Here is a 10,000-nt window from a genome sequence, read left to right as displayed (position 1 = left end):
CCTTCCTTAGCAGTAGCAATACATCTGAAAATGTTGTCACATTCAGATGCAAGCTAATGGCCAGTAGATATAAACATGATGCAGAAGAAGATACATTTGCACATTTGAAAATGATACAAGTATTTGGCAAAATAGGATAAACATGAGTGCTCAAACACTATAACTGGTCTAGATGGCTACAGAAATATAATCTACTATTCGATAGGAGAAAACTTATGTTGGTATGGCTTTATTACAAAATGTTACCAGTTAGCTTGTTGAACTATCCATGAATGAACTGGTAAATAGCCTAACTTATTGTGTGTGTGTGTGTGTGTGTGTGTGTGTGTGTGTGTGTGTGTGTGTGAGTGAGTGAGTGAGTGAGTGAGTGAGTGAGTGAGTGAGTGAGTGAGTGAGTGAGTGAGTGAGTGAGTGAGCGAGCGAGCGAGCGAGAGAGAGAGAGAGAGAGAGAGAGAGAGAGAGAGAGAGCGAGAGAGAGATACATGTGGCATAATCCCTAGATCATTTCACGACGTTGTGAAACGGATGTATTTGTTACATGGGTATTGCGAGTGAAAACTGTTATTTGGGTCGGAGATTTCATAATTGTAAGTAAAAGCACTTTCTTCAAGGTCTCACAAAGGACAATCCTCTAAACCTGCTCTTTTCCCTGCATAAAAACATCATTGCTTGTGCACTCTGCTTTTAACTCATTGGCTGCCTTGGCCGTCGAATGACGTCATTTCAAATAGTGACGCCCCCTACCTTCGACGTCGTTCGCCGACAATTGCGTTTTTTTTACAGCCAGGCCTCGAGGACGGTCTGACCTATCTTCTGTATAAATTTCAAGCCTCTAGGCATTTTCTAACTGTTCCTGTAGGTGGCAGAAGTGTCCTTAGGAACAGTCAAGGCATGGCTTTAGTTCAGACCAGGAGGAAATGTCAAGACAAAAACACCCCTTTTTTACTATTATAATCTCAAAAGTAGCATAGCAAAATCATTTTTGAAAGTAAAGCACCTGTGACAGTAGTATACTTTCTTGTCCTCTGATTTTAACACAGGTAGGCTACTGATTTTAGTGTCAGAGCCTGACCAAAAAAACCCTTCCTCTCATGACCAAAATACAACCCCCAGTTGCTATCTAGCTAGAAGGCATTGCAGCTAGCTTGCCCAAAATACACCATGAGATGATCTGTGTGGCAACCTTTCATTTTGGATAATGTGATCAGCCTACACAACATCAGGATGATGCTTACAAAATATCATCTAACAGGAGAATGCACAGGACTAGTGGTGATGTTGGGAATGCTTGGCTATAAATTTTGCTACGCTAGCGAAATCGCTAACAACTTACAACTAAGCCTAAATACAGGAGCCTTGGTAAGTCAACTATTTTTACTCATTCTAGTTATTTTTTATGGATCTGTATAGTATGATCAGCTTACTGTATCATCAAAAAAGACAGGGGGTTGCAGATTCTTGGAACAGAGTAGCCTTTGTGTCTGGTCAGATACAGTCAGCTCACATGAGAAAGCATTGCACTTAGCCTCAGACCAGCTAGCCTTCACCACTCCAATCGGCTTGTGAAATGTTGGATATGTGATCAGTACTTTATCAAAAGAAAATTCATTGAACAATATATGACAAGATCACTATAGCAGAACCATGATTACAGTAATCATCAATCTGCAAATTGTCCGCTCTGCCAAAGAAGCTGCAGTAAGCTACGCTAAGCGGAGCTGCCTGCCTACCTGCCTCCCTCCCCCACAAGACACAGCACGGTACTATTTCTGGAGGAAATAAACCAGCTGTTATTCGTTCTCCAACGAGGGTACAGAGCGCACAATCAGAGGGGGAGGGAGAGGGAGGGAGTTCCCGGAGTTAGGGGCACCTGCTGTCATGATCCATTCTGCGCGCCAGCAACTAAACCAAAACACCCTTGTTTTCGAGTCCACCCCCGTTATATTTCAGTATATTACGTTGAAAAGGTCATACAAACGATCTTTTGTTCAGGCTACAGATGACAGAAGACTCTGTAATAGCATCTGATAGGTTTGGAGTTGTTAGGACGATGCCATTATGGGCAAAAACGTTTGCAGTTATAGTTCTACTTCAAATGGCGTTTTCTCAGCTTTTTGGCTAGAAAGCAGCATTTTGGCGAATTCCACTTAATTTCAACAGATGATTATGAAAGAACGGAAAGGGGTAGAGAGACACCGTTTTTTTCTGCTGACAGATGAGCGTCTAATCTGTGTTTTGATAGGTATGGCGTTGACATAGACACAGAACTCAATTTTCTGTGAGCCTCCAAAAAACGCCCAAAATGCTGAAAAATCTCTGGCACTCCGAGGTACTCTTTTATGAAAATGGCTGGCAGCCAATGAGTTAATGCTGTGCAGTAGGCTATCAGTGGCGGATTCGCTGGACAGTGCACATTAAACCCAACTTTGTTTGCTCTCCTGACCGTTATTAATTTTAACGTATCACGTAACACTAAACATCTGGCGCGTTGCATATTTTAACAGGAAGCCAACGTTTTCCCAAACTGTTTATTTTAGCAAGAGGGTATCTTCAAGCTCTTGTTGTTGTTGGTTGCTAGCAGTAGGCCTAGACTTCTCCTTACTAGGTGACTACTCCAATTGCGTGCAGGTCCTTGTGAAGAACCACTGCATGTAGTGGCAAAAAGTAGCATGTAAACATATAAATAGAGCATAATACTGTAACGTTTGGTACAGCACTGTACCATGACGAAGGTCTGTGCGGTTTGGTTCGGCACGAATACAGCGTACCGCTACAGGCCTAAAAGTCACAATTAATTGCGATTAACTATGGATTTTTTGAGATTTATCATGATCAAAAAAATTATCATTTGACAGCCTTAGATGGAAGTCATCCAACAAAAAGGCATGCAAGAATGTGGGGATATCAAAATGTAGTGTACAGTTAGCCTGATTATCATCGACTTTCACATTTCTTCGAGACTTGGTCTGACCAAGAGCATAACAATTAACATTTCCCTAACAGCATTTCCCAAATGGCCTCCCTTGGTTTGCTAATGATTGTTTGCTTCCCAACAAAGTGGGAGGAGTTCCCATATTTGCGGGAACTCAGAAAGTACCTGCATTGACTCTTGACCTGACTGGTAGCAATGCTGAAGCTGTTGTGTCACGAGGAGGGCACGACCTGGCTAGTGTACAGTATCTTATCTCTAGTCAAGGGAATAAATAGCAGTTGCTTTCCTTCACCAAGGAGTCTCTCTGTTGGTAAGCACAATGGCTCAACCTGTGAGTCTCGCGCTGGCTGTTGGTCTTTTGTGTGCTGGGATATTTCACATCTCAGGTGAGTTCAACTAGTTTGAGTTTTTATTTCTACCTTGACTGTTTGTTTGATGACTGTGACATGACTTAATTCGTTTGTGTTTTGCCTATTTTGTTTTTTTGTTATTGAAATAACAAAGAATTAGCTTTAAAAGGAGGCAAGTAACATCCTTTCCCATTTCTTCAACAGGCATCCCTGTATTTCCCAATACCAGGGAAAATACAGTTTTCTGCAAATATACTGTTCAAATGGAGCTGGAGAACATTGTCTATAACAGTTCTCTCCTGGATCCTTCTTCAGACTACTATAAGGATGTAGCGTCAAAGGTTATGGATGTGGTGAGTATTTGATAGTGGTGTCAACAATGATCGATTCAGCGATGCAAGTCAATGCGGGGCATGGACGATCCGCAATCGATCTGGCAAGTTCCAGAATCGATCCGGCAATTTTTTTAAAGTTTAGATTACTTCCATGGATATTTCGGGAGCAAATGAATGTTAAATGAAATAAAAGCACTTCAAAACATTGCAAGACTGATACAGACTGATACAGAAAACAGCCAATACATTGTTGCTCAGTATCTGACTACTTGTATCGCCTCATCATGACTGATTAAACATTTGCTTTGCTTTCAGTAGAAATGTAAAGCATGGCAATGCATTGTAGAATTGAATCTGATCAGATCGTATTGCATAGAATCGCATCGCTACCTCCCGAATCGTGATCGAATCGGATCGTGAGGGCAGAGCCAATCCACACCACTAGTATTTGGTAAATCTTGTGACGCTTTCAAATGGCGAACCACGTATGCATTTTCAACGCATTTAAATTCATTTATTTACTTGATGACACTTAGGGTCACTTCTGTTGAATGCACCCTTTTGAACTATGTTTTCATTTTTTTACCATGCTGAATATGTATTGTGTACTATGTTAGTGTTTTTTTGTATTAATATCTGTGTGTGTGTGTGTGTGTCTATGTGTGTGTGTGTGTGTGTGTGTGTGTGTGTGTGTGTGTGTGTGTGTGTGTGTGTGTGTGTGTGTGTGTGTGTGTGTGTGCATGCATATTTCTCCTAGATGAATCAAGTATATGCCTGCCCAGATTGTCCTACCAAGTCCTTCTATGAAGCTAAAAATCCTACATTTGAGTAAGAACCCTTGATACTGTATGTACTGTAATATAACCCAACAACTCTAAATCCTTGTGGACACTGTGTGCATGTGTGCGTGCCGTGTGCGTGTTTGTGAGCACTCATGCTTGAGCGGATGTTACAGGTTCCTTGGACACTGTGTGCGTGCATATATGAGCAGTGTTGCCAGATAGGGCAGGCAATTGGGCTGCTTGGGATGGCTGTCTGTGGGTAAAATGCCCATAGAAATCAGCGCAATTTGTTGAAACTGTGAGGAATTCAGCGCATTTTGGCGTTTTTTGAGAACTTATTGGGCGGAATTTAATCAGACACATCTGGCAACACTGTAAATGAATATTGCTCTATTGCCTGCACAGAGGTTCCTCTCAAAAAATCTTTTTTTTCCAAACAGATCAGAGCCTGGCACATGGTCATTTGTTCCCATGACCTTCTACACTGAAGAGATCAATAGTGACGTGATCCTTTATCTCTTCTATCATGCCCATCCTGTTACATCCCTTAAGATCTCGTACTTTGTAGTGGAAAGAGATCCAGGAAATTGTATTGCAGTTGCTTAATATGAATGAAAAAGAGTAATTTAAGTTCCTGCAAAACCTGCTTTTACATTAAAAAACTGTTTAAAGACATGGCATGTGATTGATCAAAACCACATTTAAAACACAGGTATGTCATATCTCACCTAATGATAATAAATGAATATGAAGACCTTATCTATTAGTAGTCTATTTCACTCTGTTTACTGTATATTCGACTCATTTCTTCGCACATTCAAAGGTTCCAGTCAGTGTTAACTGCTTGTACAGTAACTTGTGGATGCTCTTTTTAGGCTTGTTGAAAGAGTAACTGGACTTTTTTGGAGCTTGAAGACATTTCCCTTTTTTAAACTTTAACACATTGGACATTTGTGTGTTTTTATGACCCTCCATGGCCCAACATGAGGGCCGATCAGAATAATTCAGGGGTCCAGAGTTTCACAGAGTAGAGCTGCGTCCCATTACTACCACTTCAAGTGACTTCAAGAAGACTGGGATACAGTTGCAATAGGGCCAGAGGTGGCAAAAGTACTTTTGTTTTACTTTTGAGACATCTGCATAGGGCCCACTATTCTTTCCTTTCAGAGAACCTACAAGTGGTGCCCCTGATCTCATGTCAAATGTATTGAGTAGGGCTGCGGTTCCCAAAAAAACGTAAGTAGTTCTTAAGCCTAAGTAGTACTTAAGTATGAGGTGCCCCCTAGGCCAGTGTTTCCCAACCACTGTGCCGCGGCACACTAGTGTGCCGTGAGAGATCGTCAGGTGTGCCGTGGAAAATTCTTGGGGAGTTTTTATTTTTATTTATTTTTTTATTCATCATTATTATCAGCAAATAATGCCTATGTCATTTTCTAGTAGCCTAGTCTAGTCTGCTGTTGACTGGCGTCCTAAGCATGAATAATTCCTTATCACTAGGTGGCAGCTGGTAGCGAATTGCATTGATGTATCTTCAGTAGCCCATAACAAAAAACGTCCATCAGCTGCTAGTCAAAACAATCCTCCTGACGTGACTGATAGTTCACTTTGCTAGCGCTGTTTCTTCTTTAATTAGGTCAGAAAACCAAAATCCTACCATGAAACAGATTTGTGTTTTGCTTACAACCTTACTGAAAAGTTGAACGAGTGAGGTGGTGGCATGATTGAGCACACAACGTAGTTTCTTGGTCCGCGTGCTTAGTCGAGTGTGAGGATGCCGAGACCCTTCAAGCCAGACTATCCAACTGCCGGTAAGCATACTGTAATTAGCCCGGTTTTAGAGAAAGGGGAAAGCGATTGCCTCCTGTTACCTCGCGGGGAAACTTGCACCGTTGTCACAAACACCCCAGGCACAATTTCCTATCAGTTTTTAATATGACCGTCATATCTTGCATTTGAAAACATGAGATTTCCGCTTTGAGTTCATGGAGCGCTGTCAAACTGTCCGTCCGACTTCTTCTGACCGACCTTGTCCTTTTGCAGTCAAACAGCATTTTAGGGCGGGCCTTAGCCAAAGGTGAAAGACGCATAGGTTTCACATTACGATTAAGTGAGTAAAATATACAGAGATTGATATTTGTACATATGCATCTTCAGTGAAATATTTCCCAAATGTTGCTACTGTCAGAATAAGCATTATTTTCTGTATTCCTGCTAATAGAATGCTTTTGGACAGAATAACAATTTGTAAATTGTAGGCCTACTTTGAAGTTTATAGCTTCTTTAAGAAGTGAACATTAAGTGCTCTTTTTATTTGAAAGAGGAAATATAAAATATGACTAAAAAATACAGTTTTGTGTTTATTTGATTGCTATTCAAGACACTTTGTAGCTGCCTATATTAACAATATAGTCATTCTTATCAGAGAATAATTTGTTTTCATTATTTCATCATTTTTGGTTGGTGGTGTGCCGCAAGATTTTTTCAAGGGAAAAAGTGTGCCTTGGCACAAAAAAGGTTGGGAAACACTGCCCTAGGCAACATATTAGAAAGAGGTCTCACATCATCACTAAAAGTCTACACATACACTATTTTACCTTGCAAATGCTCTTAGCGCAACCATTTTTTTGTGTAAGAAAAATTATTGTACGTAGGCCTATAAAATGATTGTATGCGTCAACTTAGTGATGTGGTATATTGCCTAGGGGGGCCCTCATACTTCAGTACTACTTCGGCTTAGGTACTATTAAGGATTTTTGGGAAACGCAGCCCATGGACATTCTACACTTGTTTGCGCACACCATAGAGGTAAAACATTAGACTAGAGGTGACACAGCAATTCGAGACAGCACTGGAAAATGGCACATGGCGCCTCCCATTGTCTGTAGATAGGGTAGGCACCTTCAGTCAATGCAAGTCAATGGAGAACACGCCCACCTCTCTGAAACATGGACTAAAACTGTGTGAATATGAAGTAACACATTCATCAAAGACCAGATTTGAAATGCCAGGCTAAACATCTACTTAAATCCTATGAGTTGATAAAAATACATTTAGAAATCAAATTATATTTATTATGTAGATATTTAGCAACACACTTCAACTATTGTCCTTGTATAGTGTTGATGGACATTTTCACATTATTAAGGCATTTTTTTGACAGAGGTGAGCCTCCTTCTCCATTCATTTCCATTTCTCATGTCTACCTACAAAAAATGGCTGCCAAGGATTGCCGTGAAAAGGGGGGCGGGGTCACCTCTAGTCTAATGTTCTACCTCTATGGCGCACACACTCATTTCTCATTCTTACAGTCTAAATTCCCCCTTTTTGTTGATACAAAGCTGATTGCACATACAGTCATAGACCTGTGGTAATTATATTGGGAAGACTAATACTGCCTTGTTTTGGGGAACATGCTGTAAAGATATCCCAGCATTTGATGGTCTGCCACAGGGAAAATACAACAAAGTCTAGGTGATTTTCCACTGCCCGTTCGGCCTTCAGCCTTTGCTTGCCTGCAAGCATGCTAACAATAATGATAGTGGCCCTATAATGCATAGCGCCATATCCGTGGAACACTGTAATTAAAATATTGAAAAGATTTTACTACCATAGTACTAAACTACTATGACATGACACAGCACCTTTAGCAATGCATTTTGACTTGGTCCTTTTGGCAATGGAAAATGTATAACGGGCCATGCCAAATGCTCAACAGCCACAACAATACCAACACTTTTTTCGTCATGTTTGTCCCTCTAGGTGCGTCCACATGAACCCCTTGCATTTGCCACTGAAATGGTGTAACTGTATTTGTTTGCGGGACTCGAACCAGCGACCTACCAGTCAACAATCCAGTTCTGGCATGGCACACCATGATACCGCTGAGCTTAAAGGGACACTGTGTGAGATTTTTAGTTGTTTATTTCCAGAATTCATGCTGCCCATTCACTAATGTTACCTTTTTCATGAATACTTACCACCACCATCAAATTCTAAGTATTCATTATGACTGGAAAAATTGCATTTTTCATACATGAAAAGGGGGATCTTCTCCATGGTCCGCCATTTTGAATTTCCAAAAATAGCCATTTTTAGCTGCAAAAATGACTCTACTTGGACCATACTAGAAAATATTAGTTTGTTACTTAGTAAACTTTAATGTAAATTTCAAATTTGGCAATAGGCAGCCCAGTTTCAATGAGCAGCATAATTGCAGTTCCTTTTTTGACCATTTCCTGCACAGTGTCCCTTTAAGGTCCAGACCAGTGGGGGGCATGTGGAACTTCTGGCATATATTCTATCGGGGCATTACTGTCACATGCTATTGATCATGAAGCATTTGTATCATCATGTCAAGATGGACCACAGTACATTGTGACAAAAAACTGCCCTGGCCTAGCGGTTAGGGAGGTGGTGTTAAGATCAGAGGGTTGCCGATTCGAATCCCACCCTCTCTACACCTTCATCCATAACTGAAGTGCCCTTGAACAAGGCACCTAACCCCCACACTGCTCCAGGGACTGTAACGTATACCCTGTAAATAATACCTGTAAGTCGCTTTGCTTTTAGCTTTTCTGCTAAGTGTAATGCAATGTAAAAAAAAAAAAATGTTCAAAAAGGGATTTGTCCAGTATGGCAAAGGGGCAGGTTCTTTCGCACCACATCATCTCTATCTGTGTACGCCTATGGGCACTGACCTTCTTGAAGACGATGGGCTCCTCCTCCCAGACGGGGTTGAGGGAGTTCCCTGGCGAGGTCTTGGTCCTGAAGGCCTTCCTCTTGGAGTCCACCGGCAGACCGTACATGTCCACCTCCACGTACGTCCCCACCCTCCTGTCTGACAGGAACTGGCCAGAGATGATCTGAACAAGCACAACAGACCACCGCTCAGCAAAGGGGTCAGGGAGCGAAAGAGAAAACAACCCTCATGTACAGAAACACAGTGCTCTGCAAATCCGGGCTTGTTCCGAACATGAACAGTATTTTAACGTTTCTGGTTTTTGGTTAAACCCTTAAACAGATGTTCCTGAATCGAAGTTCAGGAACTGATGTTCCTGAAAAATTATTCTGATGGGGATAGCATAATTTCCACCCCTTTGTCTGTGTGTGAGTGTGTGTGTGTGTGTGCGTGTGCGTGCGTACGTGTGTGTGTGTGTGAGTTTGTGTTTGTGTGTGTGTGTGTGTGTGTGTGTGTGTGTGTGAGTTTGTGTTTGTGTGTGTGGGGGCCCATCTGGAGTATCACTGTGTGTGTCAATCCACCTACATTGAGAGTGCATTTTGTGTGTGCATCTTGATTCAGCGTATATGCGACTGTGACTGTCTGTGTGAACCCACTCACCTTGACTGAGAGTGTGTTGGCCACGATGCATTCCACGGTGCGTTCCGTGAAGGGGTCGAAGTGTTTGCCAGCGCGCCGCATGTACTCGGGCTTGACCCGGTAGCCACTCTTGCCATTGTACTCAAACATGCCCTGGTTCAGCTGCATGGCCGCGTCTGAACATCACCCAACACGTGGCAGAAGCAGATAGTTTTATGCAGAGTTGTGTAAAGTAGAAGTAGAAGTGCTCTTGGGTCAAAGACGTGCAAAATGGCATTGTCATT

General features: G+C 41.8%; 1 protein-coding gene and 1 long non-coding RNA gene across 2 annotated transcripts in view; one reads left to right on the top strand and one right to left on the bottom strand.

Annotated features, from left to right (window-relative positions):
- The window catches only part of LOC134469271 (1-phosphatidylinositol 4,5-bisphosphate phosphodiesterase beta-1-like), a 229,197-nt gene that overhangs the window by 61,941 nt on the left and 157,256 nt on the right, over positions 1-10,000 (bottom strand). Inside the window, exons 20-21 of the mRNA XM_063223432.1 lie at positions 9,738-9,892; positions 9,097-9,261 (exon numbers count right to left, since the gene is read on the bottom strand). Of these exons, the coding sequence (XP_063079502.1) occupies positions 9,097-9,261; positions 9,738-9,892 (320 nt within the window). The remainder of the gene's footprint in view (positions 1-9,096; positions 9,262-9,737; positions 9,893-10,000) is intronic.
- On the top strand, positions 3,213-5,158 carry LOC134468578 (uncharacterized). The gene is made up of 4 exons (XR_010038848.1): positions 3,213-3,318; positions 3,487-3,635; positions 4,375-4,445; positions 4,840-5,158. It is a non-coding gene; the product is annotated as an uncharacterized LOC134468578 (long non-coding RNA).

The sequence above is a fragment of the Engraulis encrasicolus genome, chromosome 18, assembly GCF_034702125.1.
Source record: "Engraulis encrasicolus isolate BLACKSEA-1 chromosome 18, IST_EnEncr_1.0, whole genome shotgun sequence".
NCBI classification, from domain to species: Eukaryota; Metazoa; Chordata; class Actinopteri; order Clupeiformes; family Engraulidae; genus Engraulis; species Engraulis encrasicolus.
Note: the sequence above shows the minus strand (reverse complement) of the source record. Positions and strands in the feature narration are given on the sequence as shown.